This window comes from Cervus elaphus, chromosome 33 (assembly GCF_910594005.1).
Source record: "Cervus elaphus chromosome 33, mCerEla1.1, whole genome shotgun sequence".
Lineage (NCBI taxonomy): Eukaryota > Metazoa > Chordata > Mammalia > Artiodactyla > Cervidae > Cervus > Cervus elaphus.
This window is the reverse complement of record NC_057847.1, coordinates 68,285,526-68,307,347: the sequence shown is the minus strand read 5'-3', so window position 1 is coordinate 68,307,347 and position 21,822 is coordinate 68,285,526. Positions and strand designations below refer to the sequence as shown.

The 21,822-nt window shown below is 35.2% G+C and overlaps 1 protein-coding gene across 2 annotated transcripts in view; it reads right to left on the bottom strand.

Annotated features, from left to right (window-relative positions):
* The window catches only part of DPP10 (dipeptidyl peptidase like 10), a 717,819-nt gene that overhangs the window by 323,786 nt on the left and 372,211 nt on the right, over positions 1 to 21,822 (bottom strand). For both annotated transcript variants that reach the window (XM_043894623.1, XM_043894622.1), the window contains one exon: positions 12,869 to 12,943. In XM_043894623.1, coding sequence (XP_043750558.1) covers positions 12,869 to 12,943 — 75 coding nt within the window. The remainder of the gene's footprint in view (positions 1 to 12,868; positions 12,944 to 21,822) is intronic.

The window sequence follows — 21,822 nt, the reverse complement described above, 5'->3', positions numbered from 1 at the left end:
GCAATTAAAGGAAATAGTTAATTTAGCTATTTATTAGTCTATTTAATGTGCAAGATTAATTCAAACAGTAAGAAAACTATATTAAAGGGTTTTTAAATGTTTGTTTCCATTATTTATTGTTTTACTTAAATACATATTTATACATGTATTATACTACTGGCTTTTCAGAGACAGCTTAAAATGCAATTGTTAAATAATGAATGGACTAATACTTTCACTTGCCTAGGAATAATATATAAGGAAAACCTGATTTAAATGGTTAAAATTATGATTTAGCATCACTTGGAATAAAGGAAAAAATAACTTTGTCTGATATGGGACATGTCATATATGAAATGATAATTCTTAATCAAGATTTGATAAAATCTAGACTGAATTGTATTTTGGAACACTAATTTTTTTCTTCAGGAATATTTTCAAATTAATGGTATCCAAGTGCATTCCATATTTATTTAGTTGACTATTTTTGAGAAATGATTTTTAAGAAGGAAATATAAAAATAAAATGCATAACCAGTAAGTCTGGAGAAATATAATAAATTCTACCTGAGTATTGCAAATAATTAATACACAATACAATTTCCATTTGTCTTTTAATCACTTAATTAGAATATAGTTGATATAATTGCCAATGAATGGCTAGATAATTATGACAGATTACAGAATAAACCTATGGAGATATGTAAGAACTTTCACAAAGTGGCAGTATGATCAAAAGACTAGGAGCTCTGGAGCTAGAAAGATGGGATTGAGTGTGAGCTCTGCAACTGGGAAGAGGGACCCTTATTTAAGTAAGTTAGTTAGCACCTTCATAAAATATGTCACTGACTAAGGAACAAGGATTTTGACAGGTTTAAATTGACAGACTTCTCATAAAAGAGGCACTATTTGACTACTCAACAAAAGTTTGTTTGTCTACTAAAATCCCCTCCTGAAATAGGTGCTAAAAAAGAGGCAGGGAATAAATAGTAAAGGGAGTGATCAGAGACATAATCCAACACCAAAAATCTATGGTTCAGATACAAATTTTTTATAGTCCAAATATATAAACAGTGATGTATGCAGTGGAATGCTATGTAGTTGGGAAAATAAACCAGGTACTATCCTACTATTGAATAATATGGATATATGGCACAAACCTACTGGTGAGTAAAAGAAGACATACACAAAACAGTATACACTGTATGAAAAATATATATATACATATTTAAAAAATTGAACTAAAATAATGTAGGTTGTTAACAGCTTGAACTGTGACTGGAGGTGTGTGGTGACTGGAAAGGACCACAGTAATGTTTTGCTTCTTGATCTGGGTGATAGTCACAGAGATATGCTCAGCTGTAAAACTTCATCAGACTATCCTCACTGCATGTGCGTAAAATTTAAGTATGAATAGTCCGGACTTACCTGGTGACTCAGAAGGTAAAAATCTGCCTGCCGTGCAGGAGACCCGGGTTTGATCCCTGGGTCAGGAAGATCCCCTGGAGAAGGAAATGGCAACCTGTTCCAGTATTCTTGCCTGGAGAATTCCATGGACAAAGGAGTGGTGGGCTATAGTCCATGGGGTCACAAGAGTCGGACGTGACTGAGGGACTAACACTTTCACTTTCAATTTGAATATAAACTCACCTACTTTCCTCCAAATTCCATACATTCCCCACCAAGCCATACCTAATTATAATATGGCAGAGTAAACATTAAGCATCAACCTTTAAGAGTAAATGATGCCAGAACAGTGGCCAGCATCAGAAAGGAACAACTGAACATTAAATCCAGGATTACATTATTTAGAAATACTAAAGAGAAAATGGCAAATTATCTTTCCTAAATGATTGTTTCTCTAAATCACTGCCATATACATGGTTAAGCTCTGGCTACGTAGGTCTTTTCCCAAGTAGAGCTCTTGAATTTGAAGGAATCAGTTCCCCCTGAATCTTGAGCTTTATCAGAATCACCTACAGGGCTTGTTACCCCAAGATCTTGGGTCTAATACCCACAATTTCTGCTTCAGTGGGCCTGGGAAGAGCCCAGTAATTTGCACTGTTAATAATTCTCAGGAGGTTCTGGTGCTGTTATTATGGGACTATATATTGAGAACTAGTGTTCCTGGAAAAAAAAAAAAAAAAGAATGAATCTTGAGTCATATGCAAATTTGGGAATCTCCTTCGTTTTTGTATGTATTTTCATTAATAAAATAATATCAACTATTGTAAAGAGAAATGGTAAGGAATGAAGATATATAGGCACAGATTTTGGCACCGAGTAGGCACAGTACAAAAAAGCAGGTATTTTAATCTTTATTTCTTGTCTTTCCTTTGTTAGAAAACTGAAAAGTCTTCTTTAATAGGTGGAAGACACCAGTTCAGTTAAATTCAGTGGTTTATAAGCCTGGCTGACATGACAATCTCCTGAAGAGTTTTAAAATTCCAATGTTTGGGCTTTATGTCAAGACAATTAAATCAGGATTTCTGCAGGATAGAACTTAACCATCAATAATGTTTAAAACTCTCCAGGTGATTCTGATGTATAGCCAAGATTGATAATCATGGTTTTAGTTTCATAAACACTTGACTGTTTACTATGTGCCATTCACTTTGGAAAACTCTATGGGCATTAAAATGAATGAAGCAAAATTCTTGACTTTAAGGGTCTTATAGTTTAGTCAAGGGCACATACACATAATGGATATGTTCAATGAAACGACAGAAATATTAGATGTGAGTATATACCAGAAGCCATAAAGGCGTAGAGAAGTGCAACAAACCCTTGCCCAGCACTTTAAGGAAAAGTTTACCTGAGGTTCTGGCTTATTAATTCATAAATTATGTTTCTATTCACTCTTTTTTTTTCTCGAGTAACAGTGTGTCAAGTATTGTGTTAGATACAATTATGATTCTCAGTCACTCAGTCGTGTCTGACCCTTTGTGACCCCATAGACTGTAGCCCACCAGGCTCCCCATCCATGGGATTTCCCAGGCAAGAACACTGGAGCGAGTTGCCATTTCCTTCTCCAGGGGATCTTCCTGACCCAGGGGTCAAACCCGAGTCTTCTGCATTGAAGGCAGATTTTTTACCACTGAGCCACCTGGGAAACCCCTTAGACACAATTATAATTGTGACAAATTCTACAAAAGAGAGGAAGAGTATCATGAAAACTAAGATCATGGCATCTGGTCCCGTCACTTCATGGCAAAAAGATGGGGAAACAATGAAAACAGTGACAGACTTTATTTGTGTGGGGGGCCTCCAAAATCACTGCAGATGGTGACTGCAGCCATGAAATTAAAAGACACTTGCTCCTTGGAAGAAAAGTTATGACCAAACTAGACAGCATGTTAAAAAGCAGAGCCATGTTTTGCCAACAAAGGTCCATCTCGTCAAAGCTATAGTTTTTCCAGTAGTCATGTATGGATGTGGGAGTTGGACTATAAAGAAAGCTGAGCACCAAAGAATTGATGCTTTTGAACTGTGGTGTTGGAGAAGACTCTTGAGAGTCCCTTGAACAGCAGGGAGATCTAACCAGTCCATCCTAACAGAAATCAGTCCTGAATATTCATTGGAAGGACTGATGTTGAAGCTGAAACTCCAATACTTTGGCCACCTGATGCAAAGAACTGACTCATTTGAAAAGATCCTGATGCTGGGAAAGATTGAAGGTGGGAGGAGAAGGGGATGACAGAGGATAAGATGGTTTGATGGCATCACTGACTCAATGGACCTGAGTTTGAGTAAGCTCTGGGAGTTGGTGATGGACAGGGAAGCCTGGCGTGCTGCAGTCCATGGGGTTGCAAAGAGTCAGACATGACTGAGCGACTGAACTGAACTGACGAAATCAGAGAAGTTCTAGAACAGCCTGTATGTTTAAGGCATGCATGCTTGAGTGGGCATCTAAAGAATAAGTAGAAATTATCAATATGAAGAAAAAGGACAGGAGCTTGTTTCAGGCAGAAGAGTAGTGAAAGCTCCATGATGGGAGGGAGCACGGTGATTTGAAGAACTAAAGGAAATCCAGAAGTGCTGAGAGCAAGGGGTGGGGGGGGAGTAGGTTGTGGAAGATGAGGTTGAAATAGCAGGCAGGACCTTGTGGACTGTGTTATGACTTCCTTATCCCAAAAGCCTTAGGAAGATTTTAAACAGAGAATGGCAATCAGTTTTGTTTGTTTGTTTGTTTTGTTTTTAGGATCAGTTTAGCTTGAATGTAGGAAATCAATTCAAAGGAAGAAAAGGGACTTCCTTAATGGCCCGTTGGTTAAGACTCCATGCTTTCACGGCACACAGAATGGGCCGGTCCTTGGTCAGGGCAACTAGGATCCTGCATGCAGCGTGGCATGGCCAAAAAAATAGGAAAAAAAAACAAGACAAAAACAAGGAAGAAGAGTGATTGAAAGAAAACCTGCTAAGGCTATGACATTCCTTCCAACAAGAGATGATGTAAGCATATTATTCACCCATTTCTTTTAATTGAAATATATTCCATATATCATTGTGTAAGTCTAATGAGTACATGTTAATTTATATATTGTAATATGACTGCCATTGTAGCAATAATTAGCACCTCTATCACATTACATAATTACACTTTCTTTTTTAGTCCTTGGGATAATTAAGTTTTAGTCTCTTGGCAAGTTTGATAATTATCATACAATATTACTGTCTATATGTGCATTATAATCTCTAGGGTTTACTTGCTACTCCTTGTAAAGTTATCTCCTAAAATAACATCTTTTCTGCTCCCCCATCTGCCATTCCCTGGTAAATATCACTGTATTCTGTTTTCACAAGGTAGCATTATTTAAATTCTACATTTAAGTGATACCATTTGTCTTTCTCTATTTGTCTTTCAGTATTTGTCTTTCTCTCCAGGCTATTCATTCTTCTGTACCCCATCCTTCAGACAAGGACACAGATGTGAGAAACCAGGCAGGAAAGCTCTTGCTGAGTTACTGTAGAGTAATCAGTGTTCATAATAATTGCCATGAGCCAAGGAGAAAAGCATTTAGTGAGTTCTCTTTCTTTGGTCTAATAACACAGAAAATATACCATTTATCTCAACTACTGCTGCATTCCAAAAATAGCACCAGATAAACTTAATAATCTGGATATATGAGATGAGACTTATTTTAACTTTATTTTCCCTTTTATTAGGCAAGTTTAGTATCTTCCTTTTCAAGAAAAAGAAAAATATGTCAAAGATTATCTGATTCATGCCCCTTTCTCCAGAATTTCAGGAATATTACCTAAAGATTTATAAGTTTGATTTGCTTTGGAGTCTATTTACAGGTAATATGGTCACTAACTGTGATGTCTACAGGGGTCAGATAGTTCCTGCAAGATGTGACAAGCAGTCTGGGAAAGAAAATAATCAAACAATCTGAAAGATTCCCTGCCATCACTAAAGCACTCCAGCAGAGGCACTGAGGCTTAAGCTCTACCATCACCAGCAGACTTCTCCTTTGGAAAGGGGCAGAGGGATAACCATCACCCTTACACGCTAAAGGATCATAGGATCACTCCAATGTGCCTGTGCAGAGGGCAATCTTTCCAGAAAATCAGGCTCTGCCTCCCTACAATAAGACTCATCTTCCTCTTACCCCACTATCTACCTCTTTTTCCGATAAATTGGTGTAATATATATCTTAAAGCCTCTACCACACTGTCAAATTCTTACAGCCAAACAGCATTCATCCTGATGTGCCTACAGATTACTACAGACAATGAGAACAGAACATTTTCAAATTTTATGGTGCAAAATAATGACCTGGGAACCATGTTACATGCCCAAACCATAAGAAACATTCATCTGGTCAGAAAAATAAAAGTGACTTCTTACTTTGTTGAAATTACCTTTTTGATATTGTGGAAGACAAATAATGGGTTGGCTCAAAAGTTTGTTTGAGTTTTTCCATAAGATGTTAGGAAAAACCCAAACAAACTTCTTGGCCAAGCCAATAATGGTGGAACTAGTATTCATATTATCATATTTGAGTTAATTAACAGTCATGCATCTCAAGAGAAAAGATTTATCCCAAGTTCAGTAAAAATTGACATTGATACAAAAATGAATATTATTTTTGCTTCTTTGCAAAGACTAAAAAATTATTGGTTTAAATTTACATGATTTATTTACTATGCAACTCTTGATGCAGATTCTTAAAAAAAATGTCCATAACCCTATATTATTAATCATAGTTGCTTTGTGACTATGGATAATTATAGTCTGTTAAAATAGTACAAGTTAACATGAAAAAAAGTCTAAGAAAGAATCATACTCTTCATAGCTTAGATGCCAACTTAAGCTCTGAATAAAGCATTTCAAAGTCAGTAACCTAGTGTTTCAAAGCATGACACACAGAGGAACTCAGTAGTTGACTGAGAACATACTTTCTAAATTTGGCCTACACTCAATTATTGACATTTGGGCCCAACTGAGGACATCCGTAGAGAAGGAAATCTAAATTAGCTCTTCCCTTTAGGACCCCCTGACTCCAAAATAACAATGCTGCATCCTGTACACACAGTGACTCTCACAAAATCCTGGATGCAGGATTGTCAACATGTGAGGTTTTTCTCTACACCAGGAAATTTTTCAGGATGGTAAATTTGAGTAACTTTGAGAAGAATTAAAAAGCAAAGATATTACTTTGCCGACAAAGGTCCATCTAGTCAGAGCTATGGTTTTTCCAGTAGTCATGTATGGATGTAAGAGTTGGACTATAAAGAAAGCTGAGTGCCAAAGAATTGATGCTTTTGAACTGTGGTGCTGGAGAAGACTCTTAAGAGTCCCTTGGACTGCAAGGATATACAACCAGTCTATCCTAAACAACATCTGCCCTGAATATTCTTTGGAAGGACTGATGCTGCAGATGAAACTCCAACAATTTGGCCAGATGATGCAAAGAACTGACTCACTGGAAAAGACCCTGATGCTGGGAAAGATTAAAGGCAAGAAGAGAAGGGGACGACAGAGGATGAGATGGTTGGATGGTTTCACTGACTCAATGGACATGAGTTTGAGTAAGCTCCAGGAGTTGGTGATGGACAGGGAAGCCTGGCATGCTGTAGTCCATGGGGTCGCAACTCAGTCAGACACGACTGAATGACTGAACTGAACTGAGAAATATTCGTATTTTCCCCTTCTTCCATATTGTCATGGGAAAACTGAAGACATGTGTGGCGCTCATGATAGTTTATTGTGTTGGGTGGTCTTCTCATAATACATTGAAAATGTCTCTGTGGAGTTTTCCATTTGGGGAAGATTGGTTTTGATTACATTCACTCATAAGAAAGATAAGTCTTTCTATTATTAATATCATTATAAGGAGAGGATTTTGATCACTTGTCACCATAAACAGTTGCAAGTAAAACAGAATGAATATTTACACACAAAATGTATACAAATAGAAAAAATATAATTACATATTTAACATATTGGTGAACAGATCTCTGAGCCTACAAAAAAAAGTCAAGATAACAAAGTGAAAAATAAATTTGATCACAAAATTCAATATTTCTTCAAGTCAAAAAATAATTAAAGCCAAAAAATTGATGATATATTTAAGTAAATGGTAATAAAATTAATAATTGAATTATACACAAGGAAGTTTAAACAATACTAAGACTACAAAAGATAAAAAAATGGAGTAAATAAACATGTTATTCACAATAAAACTAAAGAAAAAACCCTGAGAATAATAGTTAAATTGTTACTTAAATACATACTAAAATATATGTGTATATTTATAGTGTTTATATGGGTACAAATAAATGGATATATATTGAGTATACTTACTTTTATATATGATTATATAAATATATGTAAGAGACTACAGTCACAAGAAACATGCCTCGGGAGATGGATTTGCTTGAGTAAAATGCTAGACCGTAACAGATAAAATTTGGGGGCTTGAGTATACTCGTGTGTAGTGTAGAGTAAGGGAGTTAGAGAAGGCTAGGTTCAGAAAAGAACGAGACTTTACAGGGACGGATCACCTTTAATGAGGCGAGAAGGGAAAGCAGTCAGATTAGTTAGCTGCTGTGCTAACCCAAGAAAAGAGTAAGTATACATAGGCATATATGTGGAAATCCACTGTCTTAAGGGGGCCTGTTCTCCTCCAAGGTTGTTTGGAGTAGTTATCTCTTAAACGTCTGGGGCAAGGAATTCTGGAGATCAGCCAGAGGCTGGACTGGCTGGGAGCTGGGCATAATCAACCTAAATGTCCATTTTTTTTCTTCGGGTGAGAGAGTTCTTTGTGTTGCATACAGTGGCAGGGAGGCCCTGGAGGGGAGTTTTCACTCCAGGCTATTTTGAGCCCTGTAACTTTCCTTTATGTAGGATGAATATGAAATATTTGGGGACTATGTTAACCAGCCTCTAAGTTGGTCTCCCCAAGTCCTCACCATCTGGTAGTCCCTCCAGCACTGAATTAGACCTGACTCATGTGACCAAAAAAATAAATAAATAAAGTGAAAGTAACATATTTCCATCTTTATCTTCTGCCTACTCACCCTGGGACGATCCCAGTACCACGTCATGGGGACACTCAAGTTGCACTGAAGCGAGTTTCATGTGGAGAAACCTGTGGCCTCATGCCATCAGCAAGCACCAGTTAACCACGCTCTACCTTGGCTGTATACCTTCCAGCCTCAGTCAAGCCATCAGATGATTGCAGCCCCAGCTGATACCTGACTGCAACATCATTAAAGCAAGAACCAACCACCTAAGCCAATCCCCAGTTCCTTATACACATAAACTGTGAAAAAAGATTTTTTTTTTCCAAAGTCACTAAGTTTCAGGTAATTTATTGCATAGTAAAATGAAACTAATACAGACGGTATGTATGTATGTGTGATGTGTGTGGGTATGTGTGATGTGTGTGTGTATGTGTGGGTGTAAATGCATCTAATTAGTAGTTAGGCTGTATATAATCTATGAACTTAATAATTACTCTTTCTTTAAGATAAAGTTCTTTGTTACTAAAGATGGTAATATAACAGATTATGCAGTGCCTAAGAGCAGTATACATCACACAACCATTTGGAAAACATTTTTTCAATATATAACAAGACTCTTAAAATATTTTATATCTGAATCCCTATTTCAAACAATAAAAAAACAATTATTTGAAATATATCAGCCACTTAAATATAAGGAATAAAACTATAAAACTCTCAGAAGAAATCCTAAGGTTAAAATTTCATGACCTTGAATTTGGCAATGTATTCTTTGATATAGTAACAAAAAGCATGTGTAATAAGAGAAAAAAAATAGATAAATCATACTTCACCAGAATTTTTAAAATGTATGCACCAAAGGACATTATCAAAAAAGTGAAAAGACAATATACCAAGTAGAAGAAAATATTTGCAAGCCTTATGTTTGATGATGATCTGCTATCTGGAATGTCTGAATAGCTCTCAAACTCAACTACAATAGGAAAGAAAAAAAAAAAAAAGGTAACAGACATGAATAGGCATTTCTCCAAAAAAGAAACCACAAAAGACACACAAGCATATTAAAATACACTTAACATCATTAGTATAATTAGGGAGGTTTACACCTAAATCTCAATGAGATACCAATTAGGATAGTTATTATAAGAAGAATGGAAAATAACAGCAACTGGTGAGGATTCAGACTGGTATATTTACACGTTGCCAGTATGAATGTAAAATGGTGCAGCAATTTTAGAAAATTGTTTAGTGGTTTCTCAAAAAGATAAACAGAGTTATCATATTACCTAGTGATTCTATACCTCAATATATTTACCTCTAAAGATAAAAATAAGTAATCAAACAACTTATTGTGCACAAATGTTTACAGCACCTCTATTTATAATGGTCAAAAGGTGGGGAAAAAAGCCAAATAACCTTCCATGGATGAATGGATAAACAAACATGGTACATACATATAATGAAATAGTATTCAACCATAAAAAGGAATGAAGTATTAATATGTATTATAATTCAGATAAACCTAAAAAATAGGTGGAAGAAACAAGATGAAAGGCCATATACTCCATGATTCTATTCTTGTAAAATATCCAAAATAAGTGAATTCATAGGCAGAAATCAGATTCGTGATTATCAGAGAGTAGGGTAGGGAAGAATGAGGAATTACTGATTAATGGGAATAGGATTTTCTTTTGGGATGATTAAATCGTTTTGGAATCAAATAGAGAGTGTTTGAACAGTACTGTGAATGTATTAAATATCACTGAATTGTACATTTTAATATAGTTAATTTTGTTAACTATTGTGAATTTCAGTTCAGTTAAAATTTTGTTATATCTTTTCATTCATAAACTCCTTTTATAAAAATGGATCCCATAAAATATTAATTCAAGAAAAGGGGGATACACCCAAAAACAGTTTCAAAACTGCCTAAAACAATGCTTTATATGTGATAATTCCTGTTTCTCTACTTTTTTATATACAGGGAGATAAAAGGAATAAAACACACCAAAATAATTTGAGTGGATGTGTTTTGGTTGGTTGGAATTTATATGAACTTTTTCCCTGTTTCTGTTAATGGGCATTATCTGTGTGTACACACACACTGACAGACACACCATGTAATCACAGCATTTAATTTCTTTAAAACCAATGACCCCAAATTGCCATCTCAGGGTACACCATGATTTCTATTAAATTGTCTTTAATTTGGATTCAACAAAATTTATAGGTTTATTTTCTTTTCCTCACTAAATTGTCAGTCTCTGGGCTAGTCTGAATTGACTGCTATACCTCAAAGACTTAATGTTGCTTCCAAGAAGCCTCATGTAGTCTGCCCACCCGGAATGTTTTTCTATTCATCCTTACCTATTTGACTCTCAGAGCCCAACCCATGCTTCCTCTCTATCATGATTATCTTGCATGGATTTTTTCTGTTGTTTAATATCACCATGCCTATAACACACCCTTCAAGGCTCTATGTGGATATAAGTGTTTGAGTGGAATCACCTCTAACTGATTGTATGTTTCTTAAAGGAGAAGTTCCAATTTTGTGTGTGCCTATAGGTGCACATACCACACCCTGCAGAATGTATAGTCCAGGAGTTTGTACTTAATAGATGATGAATAAATAAGAATATATGAATGAAGTATAGAAGATTATGAAATTTCATTTGATCATTTTTTACTTATTAAATGAGCTTCCTCTCACTTCCAAAGGCTATGTCAATAATATATTTTCATTCTTTCTGAAATTAAGCAAAAATATAAAAGGGGGTTATTAAGATTGATCTATAGGTATATTTTTGGTGTTAATTATATTTTCACATAATTCTGATATATTTTGCCCCAGTATCCAAAGTCAACCTAATTTTGCATATTACATTCCAGAGTAGCTAAGTGTGACCCAGTTGATATACAGTTTAAGAAAATTTTCCTGGCTATAGATATGAAATATTTTCTGCTATATATTTTCTATAAGTTTTATAAATTACAATTTTACATTTAAATCCATAATACATTTCGAGATTTTACATAATGTGAAAATTAAGTTAGTGTATTTATGGGGTTTTTGCTTGCTTGATTTGCCCATGGATGTCCAGCTGCTTCAGGACCATTTGTTGAAAGTACTATCTTTCCGCCATTGAATTGCTTTTGCACTTCTGTCAAAAATCAGTTAGGCAGATTTGGATGTGTCTATTTTTGAGTTCTATTTTCTGTTTCATTGATCAGTGTGTTTATCCTTCTGCTAGTTCTATATGTCTTAATTATGGTAGTTACTGAAAGCTATATAGCAGTCATTTTAATTAAAACTCTTTAGATAAATATGTTCAAAAACTTGGGGATATTGTATTATTTTTGCTTCTGAAACTTAAGCGCTTTTCCTACATGGTTTTCAAAATCTCAATGAATAGAGAGAACACAGAACAAAAGTGAAGGAAAAGGGTCAAATTTTATAACAGAAAAAAATGTCTTTGATTACAATCTCCTTGCCTTTTGTAGTGTAAATTAATTATTATAAATAAGAAACATAAACTTGTCTAAAAATTTAGCACATGTATATTTCAAAAGACTAAAACCATCAAGGAGAGGGTTCTTTGAACTGTAAAAGGTCATGTGCTCAAAGGCTTTCAATGCATTATATGAAGCTTTCTGCTTTAAGTCTATAAATTTTTATTATCTGCCTTAAACCACACAAAACTTCCTTGAATAATTTCCAGTCATTTATTTTCTAAAGAAACTAATCTGCTGAACTGCCTTCTCAACATTTACTTTGCTTTTTAACAGTGAGAATTACATCTGAGTACAAGATACTCCACAACCAGGCATATTACTCTAATTGTGCTATAGAGCTGACATGGGATAATGAAACGCTAATTGCAATTAGAACATTTTATTTATTCAGAATTAATCCCTTTCCTTATCCCACTTTCAGAATTTTCTACAACTGCAGTGTTATGCTCAAACACCACCAAAGAATCCATTGACCATAAACTGAATTGATGTTTTCACCAGTCCCCTCCAACAGAACACACTGCAGCTCAGGGAAGAGCTATTAGGGAATTCCCTAATCCACATATACTTATGACAATTAAGTAGATATTAAGGCTTATGTGAGAATATCAAAAGCCCCCATTTTTTGGATTTGCTGAGTTTGCCACACTCCCCACTAAAAGAGATGGCCTTGTATCTAGCCAGGACCTTGCAGATTGCTCCAGTAATTTACTAGCTAGGTATGAAAGAAAAGACAGTATCACCAACATTCTCTTGTGCCATCTTAGGTATCAATAATCACCAGTAGCTATTGGATATGCCAAATAGCTCAAATTTCTAGTTAAGTATATGACAAGGAAAACTATGAACTGTTACTTGAGTGCACCACAAATAAAACATTTTTGCAAAGAAGTTAATTCCTTTACCTGTTTGACATCATACGCCAGAAGAACATATTTTAAATCTGGTGAAACTGAATGTCTTGATGCTTTGAAGGTTACCTGAAAGTAAAAATAAACAATTATTTTAAAACATTTAATAACAGGAAGATTAATAAGCATTTAGATATGTAAATATTAAAAATATCTCCATTATCCTCATAATACTGTAAAATAAGCATTGTCATTCACACTTTAAGTCTAAACGGTCATGCACACAGATGGACATAAAAACTTGGAAGAGCTTATATTAGACATTTCATTAAGAAAAATATTTGCCCCATATGTCCCCTACATTTTAACACTTATAGACTAAGTTAATATTTTCATTATAGAAACAAAAACAAAACATCATTGAACTTCTTAAAAGTAATCAAAATGCTTTTATATTTGCATGCTGGATTAATCAAAAGGAAAAGAAATAGTGGCATTCTGTGGTGTCATGATATTCTGTCTTTGCACTTTAGTTTTATCACTGGTTATATATTTATATTTTTGAAAAGACATATATTAAAGACAAAATCTCGTTAAAGAAAACTCCCAGAGTGAAGCAGATTTAGACACAAATGTTTTAATTATCTTTCTTACCATATATATATACATATATATATATATATATGGCATATACAGCTTCCCTGGTGGCTTAGATGGTAAAGAATCCTCCTAGATGTGGGAGACCTGGGTTCAATCCTGGATTGGGAAGATCCCTTGGAGAAGGGAATGGCTACCCACTCCAGTGTTCTTGCCTGGAGAATTCCATGGACAGAGGAGCCGGGCGGGCTACAGTCCATGGAGTCACAGAGTTGGACATGACTGAGTGACTTTCACTTTCAAGTACATACAAACTTGAAATGTGTTTATATCGTATATAAACAACTATGCTACAGATGTTCTATTTTGAGTCCTTCATTTTACCATTGAATAGATCTGATGTTGAAAAGAATTGAAAATAAGATGAAGGATAAATACATAGAGCGTGGAGAATTGATTTATTTTAAGTAGAATTTATATGTAACTTCAAATCTAGAGAAGGCCAGGAAATTGAGTTGATGCATCAAAAGCCTACAAAATACAAATACAAAAAATAAACTATATATGGATTTTAAGCAAACTAATTTTTAATGGTTTTTGCAGAGAAATACATTATAAATAATTGTATACAGGGCAGTTTCCACAACATTTCTTCAAAAAAAAAAAAGGATGAAGTCAAGGTTTTAGTACTTATAAATTTTCAAACATATTGGAAAGGATAGGAAACTCAGACTAACCAATATTTGGCAAACTGTCTGTGGTATAATAGAAATATGTATTTGGCCTTTTTTCTTGGCTCCTGACACAGAGCTTCTAAAATGCTTGGGAGACTTCCCTGGTGGTCCAGTAGTTGACACTCCAGGTTTCCTCTGCAGTGGGCATGGGTTCAATCTGTTTGGAAAATTAAGAACCCACATAGCCTGCAGCACCACCAGATAAACAAATAATTGAAATCTCTTAAAAATGATTTAAACAGTAAAATTCTTGGAATTTCTTGAGTGATAGGTCTTTTGTTATTGATAACTAGCCCACTTTGACCATATATGATAGAAGTTAATGAGATGACTCCAGATGTAGGGGTGAGGGGAGGGTGACTAGATAGCTTCTGGATGGGGGCTGGTCACCAGAAGAACCACCCACCTGGTTAGAGGGGTAGCACTTTGAACCCTACTTGGAGGTCAGGGAGGGTGGTGGCACTGGAGATGAAGTTTAATCACGTTGCCAGCAATTTAACCAACCAGTCCTAGCTAACAAAATCTCACTGAAAGCCTCTGAATGATGAGATCTGTAGACGCTTCCTTGATGATAAACAGTAGCAGGAGAGGGAGTGTCTCAACTCTGAGACAGAGACTATGCTTAGGACCCTTCTTCATTTACCCTATTTACCTCTTCATCTGGCTTTTCATTTGTATTCTTTATAACAAACAAGTGATCCTAACTATAGCTCTTTCTGTATCATTCTATCAAATTATCAAATTGGGGGCAGTCGCTGTATATTTAGCCTGTGGGTTTCTCACTAATTCTGGGTAATTAGTATCAGAAAGAATTGGATTGTAAGCCTGTGCTGTGCTTAGTCACTCAGTGGGGTCTGACTCTGCAGCACTTTGGACTGCAGCCCGGCAGGCTCCTCTGTCCATGGGATTCTCCAGGCAAGAATACTGGAGTGGGTTGCCATTTCCTCCTCCAGGGGATCTTCCTGACCCAGGGATCCAGCCCATATCTCCTTGGTCTCCTGCACTGCAGGCTGATTCTTTAGCTGCTGAGCCATGGGGAAGCACCCCCTTACACACACACCCAAAGAATTGTTGAAATAACATGGTTTTTTCATTTCTTAGCTAGATATGCAAGAGAATGGAGTGCTCTGGGAGAAAATACTTTTACATGGTAATGTTAATGTAGAAGAGGCGTTGCTTATATTCATCCATCTTATACCATCCACTTTACAAGAAGGACGGAATAATCATTGGTAATAACTCATCTGAAGAAATTTGCTTTTCATTTTTTCAAAAATCCATTTCAATAACAATGAAAATAACAACAAACTACAATCACAACAGCGGAGCTACCATCACAGTTGGTAGAGCTATCAGGTATCATATTATAAGCTCTGAAATTGCTTTGAACTCTGTAGTTCGCAACACTCCCATGACAAAGCTGTAAGGTAGGTATTCTCATTCTAATTTTTTCACTAACTTAGTGCATATAGAAACGATGGATATTAACCTGTATGGAATTCAGAGTCACAGAGAGAACTCTGCACACAGAGAATGCAGTATTAGGAGGTGCATTGTTACACAGATGAGGAGGTTCATTGTTATTTAAAAACTGGATAAAGGGCAATACCCAACATTCCAGTCCAATGGGAATAAGAAAATTCTAATAATAACAATTCTTAAACCTTTGTTAAGGTCACAGAGAAGTATACACCATGAAAGAATGAAGGAGGAACCCCTTCCACAAGCCCTGCACCAACAGGAGGCTCTTTTTTGTTTTCATTCCTTCTTTCTTTCCTTTCTCTCACCCTCCTTCCCTCCCTTCCTCCATCCCTCCCTCTCTCCCTTTTTTCCTTCTTTCCTTCCTTCCTCCTTCTTTCCCTCGTTCCTCCTTTCTCTCTCTTTTTTTAGAGAGCTACACTGTCTGAAGTCTGAATTAAAGAAAATCTCACCTCCCTTGTCCCCATCCACTCTCACATGATGTTGCTCACACAAATTAACTTCACACGTTCACAGGTGCATCTGAGCCTCTGGTAACAACATTTTAGTATCTTTTACAGTTCCTACAATTATCTAGTCTGGCACTTTATTAATTATCACTATACTGCCTCCAAGTTTATGCAGCATACAACCTGGGAAACATTCCAAATACCTTTTCAGAGACCCAAGCTGTAGAAACTTCTCTAAATTTAGAGAGCTGTGCAGGTGGTGCTGCAAAAGACTTGCTGATGATACACATAGAAGACAGACATTCTTGCTGCTTAGCCAAGGGACATGGGGATCTCAGGAAAATCCCTCTTAGCATAAGCCATTTATGTTATCATCTGTTGCATCTGGGAGATTAATTCTTTGTAGCAGACCCCAGAGACCCCTTGGTGTACATTGAACCTAATTACAGATATTAATATAGTTCCAGTTGACTCTCAACTTGATAAGACCTCAAATTAGCATTTTGGGGAGTTTATTATTGCCAATAATGCTATTTTGTTAACTATACATTTAATCACTTCATCACTACTGCAATAAAAGGATGCAGAAATATTTTCTACATGTGCTTATTGGTATTATTCAGCAGTGATGCTTACTAATGCATTTTTGAACAAACAGCATTAAAATGCATGAACTCTGCCATCTAGGAACATTCAATTGAAGCCATGCCAGGTGCGAGAAACAGAAAAACAGATATGCCAGTTGTCAACTTAACAACAATGAAAACAAGACATCTCATCAAGTTGAGAAACCAATGCATGGTTTCAGGCAGCCTGGGACGATTCTGTAGTACCTCATTCTGTATATCATTCAACTGTACCAAAACTAACTTACTGAAAGTTCAGAATAAGATGAGCATCATGGTAAACACTGAAGGTGCTACAAAGTTGAAAAACGAAGTCATTAGAAATTTTCCCATCTCACACTGGGCAGGATAAGACAAGAACTGTGTTTTTCCATGATAGAGCAGGAATCCAAAATCCAAATGACTTAAAAGACTGGGTGTGTAGTGATAAGAAAAGGGATGTCTGAGTACACTGAGGCCAAATGGACTAGTGGGCAAGTAGCCCCTGGACTAGGTTATCTAAAGGGGCAGTAGCCCCTCGGTTTCAAATAACCAGTATCATTTAAGAAATTCTATACAGTAGTTCTAATATAATTTACAGCCATGATTTAAAAATTATAGCCCAGTATTTTGAAATATATACGGCTACCAGGTTCTGCCTAGGGGCTGCTAGTTTGCTAAATTTTGGTAAAGCAATAATAATGATAAAGGTGAGGCAGGGGCTGGGGGGACAATGCTGGGAGAGCTACAGAAAAGAATGGTATATACTTCGTATACTTGGTGGTAAAGTCAGTGAAAACTTCATGATCCAGTGTTTTCCGATTATATGAAATTGCAGATTGCGTTATGAGAATAACCTTCAAAAATACACACAAAGTTTTAAAAGAGGTGTGGCTAGCCCCATGGATTAGTGCTAATGTTATGCATGTATTATTACCAACATGAACATGGCAGAGCTAATTACTGTTTTCATGAATGGTGAAATTTAAAGCCAAGGAAGCAATAAAGTCAGATTTGAATTTAGAATAATTCCTCTGACAACTGGGTGGAAAAGAAAGCGAGTTGGTTCTAATGATATCTTGAGGTCAATTAGATCTGGTAAGAGGTTCTCATTGTCATCCAGATGAGCAATTGTCAAGAAGTTTAGGAAGAGCCAAGGGCATAGAAAGGAGGGGACATATACAAGGGAGATGGTTGATAAAAACAAAATAATTTAATGACTATATTTGAAAACCAAGAAAAGAAACTGTACAAAACAAATATGGGTTTTCACATTTTTAATCCATGGGTTAATGTTGCTACTGCAACCTCAGTTGGGGAAAAGCAAAAAACAGGCATATTTTGAGGAAAATTTTAGACATATCAATTTTAGATAATGCTGTGATTATAATCCCTGTGGACACCTAATAGGGGATGTTTAAGATTTTTGTGCAGAAGTCTGAAATTTAAATGAAATATTTGGGACTTTATGGAGTATTACATAAAAGGTTACATCCAATGAGATATTAATTCCCAAATAAAAGGAAAAAATTCTCAAACAACATGTTCTACCATGGGTGGATCAGAAACAGTACAGTTATTTTGAGTAATGTTTACTATTATTTTTATTCTTTGAATGTGTTTTCTTTATCATTGTATTATTGTTCAGTCTGTCCCACCTGCTGTAACAGCCTCACCTCTCCCTGCTCCTTATTTGAGTTGTATTTCTCTCAAAGATCATTCTAATTCTCTCCCTTTAAGCCTTTTCTGTCCTTTTCAGCACAAGTTGTTCATCTGAGTCAATGTATATAATTACATGTGCAGTCCATCTCATCATTGATCACTGTTTCTGATTGCTCTTCTGGGCTGTTTGGAATCTCAATTTACATCTATTGCCACAGTAATGCCCCCATTAAGAGGCTCCATTGCAATGATTCATTCTTGTCAGAAACATTATAACTGGAGGTAGAAATAGATAATGATGGTATTCCAAGTTGTCAGATATTGAATAGCATGGCAAGAAATCATTAAACACAAACTTAAATGTCAGAAGTGCCAGAAAATATAAAATATGCATTTGTATGACTTAAGGATGAGAAAAGATTGAGCAAGAGGAGAGGAATCAGAGATTGAATTAAAAATAAAGCAAAAGTTGGTAAGAAAACTTGGGTACTTTAAAATTGAGAAATGTCAGATGCATAAGAACTGTACAGTTTAGGTGAATAGTGAAAATTATTCTAGATCTTGTAACATGCTGGTGAGATATATGTACATATATACACATATATCCATGCATATATACATATATATGTACATATATATACACATACATATATATATATGTATATATATATGCTATCTGTTAAGTTGCTTCAGTAGTGTCCGACTTTTTGTGACCCTATAGACTGTAGCCTGCCAGGCTCCTCTGTCCATGGGATTCTCCAGGCAACAACACTGGAGTGGGTTGCCAGGCACTCTTTCAGGGGATTTTTCCGACCCAGGGATCAAACCTGTGTCTCTTACGTCTCTCCTGCATTGACAAGTGGGTTCTGAAACCAACAGTGCCACCTGGGAAGTCTGAATATATGCATAGGCATTTCTATTTAACAACAAAAATACTCATCTAAAAACTTGAGCTGGAGAATCCACTAAGTCTTAGAGTGTAAGAGAGTACATTTTCAACAAATATAGAATGATGAATATAAGAAAACAGGTCTCCGAGAACCATATGGTCTTTTTTTATTTTCTGCTCTCTTCACTTCATCCAACCAAAATGACTACACACACATAAACACAAACACCCCTTAGGTTAAATTATTTGGCTATAATATCCCTCATTATCTAACTTCATTTTAAGCTGATAATTTTGATAACTGACAAAAATGCTTTGAAAAGTCATCTCTTATTCCAGAAAAAATAAAACATTACATATACAAATGTTTTGAAAAAGTTTCTTTTGCAATGCAGTCTGTAAGTGATTGTGAAATGAGCATAAGGAAAGATTTCAAAAAGCCAGTTGAACTTAAGTGAATGGCAGGAGAGAAATGGTTACTATGTCATTGATAAAAAGGGAAAGAGGATTGAGAGAAGGCAGAAAAGAATACAAACCAAATTGCAGTCTATTATGTGATACCAAAGATGAGCTCTCTTTCTCTGGCTAACTTCAAATAAAAGGAACAAAGAAGAGGCAAAGAGATTACCTTTTATCTTGCAGATCTAAATAAAAACATGATTGTTTGTTACCACCATAACTGTGCTTATATGCAAAAAATCAGACCATTATTGTATTTTTTAATGTTGTCTTTTCTTAGCTACCCATTTACTTAGAAGAATGTTTGAAATATATTTCTTTGTGATACCTAGGACATTCATCTTGTATAAACACAAAATACGGTCACTCTTTTTTTCTTGGAAACTTGCATTTTATAGGTACTAGAATAGTTTATTAAAATACTCAATGCAGAAAATGCCATGGCACCAGTAGGTAGCTCTTAAGACTATTAAATCACTACTTACTAGCTCATGTAGAATGGCTCACATATATCTTTATTGCTCAATAAACATGAACAGCCAATTAATACGCTATTGATTTGGATCATATTCCATACACTCAAACATTTAAAAAACAATTTTTTATCTTTAATAGAAGGTGACAACTAATGGTCTCTGAGTTCTATTAATAACTTAAAACATGGACAACTAGGTGACTTTGAGAAGAATGTCAGTATACCTCCACTCAAGAATACAATAAATTAGGAAAGTTTAAGCTGGAGAAAGTATAGAGATACTATAAATTATAAAATTATGCAAATTATTTCTCTGAAGTCAGCTGTGCTACTCTGATTCTTCTTGTCTTAATGTTTCCTAATCACAATATTTCAAACATATTTTTTAAATGGGTGCTATTACATTCAGGCAAAGAATATAACATACTAATTATAATGTATTAAAGAATACAGTAGATAGAAGTTATGGAATCCTAATAATATATCACATTAGGATTTCTGGATAAGTTTTCCTAATCATGGTCTAATATGGTTTATTCAATATAATTTTATGAGATAGGTTGATTAGACTCCTCCAGTAGCAAATTATTTAAGTACGATTTTTGCTAATATTCCATTAGGTAAATATTAGAGAGAAAACTCTAGTTAATAGAGTTAATATTTTAAAATATGATATAGACATTTCAAATATTTTTGTCAGTGATATGATTTCATATCTGGCATAGGCCAGGGTATGGTTACCAAGAACTTTGTGATTTTTACATTTTTAAAAAGAAAATATAAAGACCAATATTGCTTCATAAAAAAATTAACCTGGCTAAATCTTTAAATGTGAGGAAAAAATAGGACAATACAAATGCTGCAAAGATTAAATTTTCTTGAGATATGATCATAAGTTAGTATGACATCATTAGTTTAGCATTGCCATAAGTAATTTCAAAGAAAATAAGAGAACATAAGTTAGTAATGAAAAAGAAAATTATTTGCTGAGATTTAATGTATTCTGGTATATTCTTCAATAATATCATTTGATATCTACTTTCTATAATTTTCTATCTTTGATAAAATCATAATATATAAATAGTATAACATTTATTTGCTGTTTTCATCTTAGTAGACTTTCAATGCACAGAATTAGACTAATAATTTTTCTGTCAGACCTGAGTTTGATCCCTGGGTTAGGAAGATCCCTTGGAGAAGGGAGAGTTTACCCACCCCATTTTTCTGGCCTGGAGAATTTCATGGACTGTATAGTCCAGGGGGTCGCAAAGATTCGGACACATTGAGCGACTTTCACTTTCACTTAACTAAGTGTTGATCATAAGAGATTTAACCTGTAAAAACAGGATGCCCAGTTAAACTTAAATATCAGATACACAACAAATATGTTGTAATCTACAGAAATAATGACAAACCAGATAACAATATGAAAATAACATAAAATAATAGAATAGCATGTAAAAGTCAGTGAACTACAACTAAATGTAAATATGCATGAATCTGTAACAGAATGCTGAGGACATTTAAGTAGGAGGCATAATATCATGGACCGTCTGATGCCTCTATTAAAAGTTCAAAACCAACTAAGGCTAAAAAAATGTGTCATTTAGGCAAACATATATATAACCAAACTGAGTTAGACATTCAACAAAAACCCAA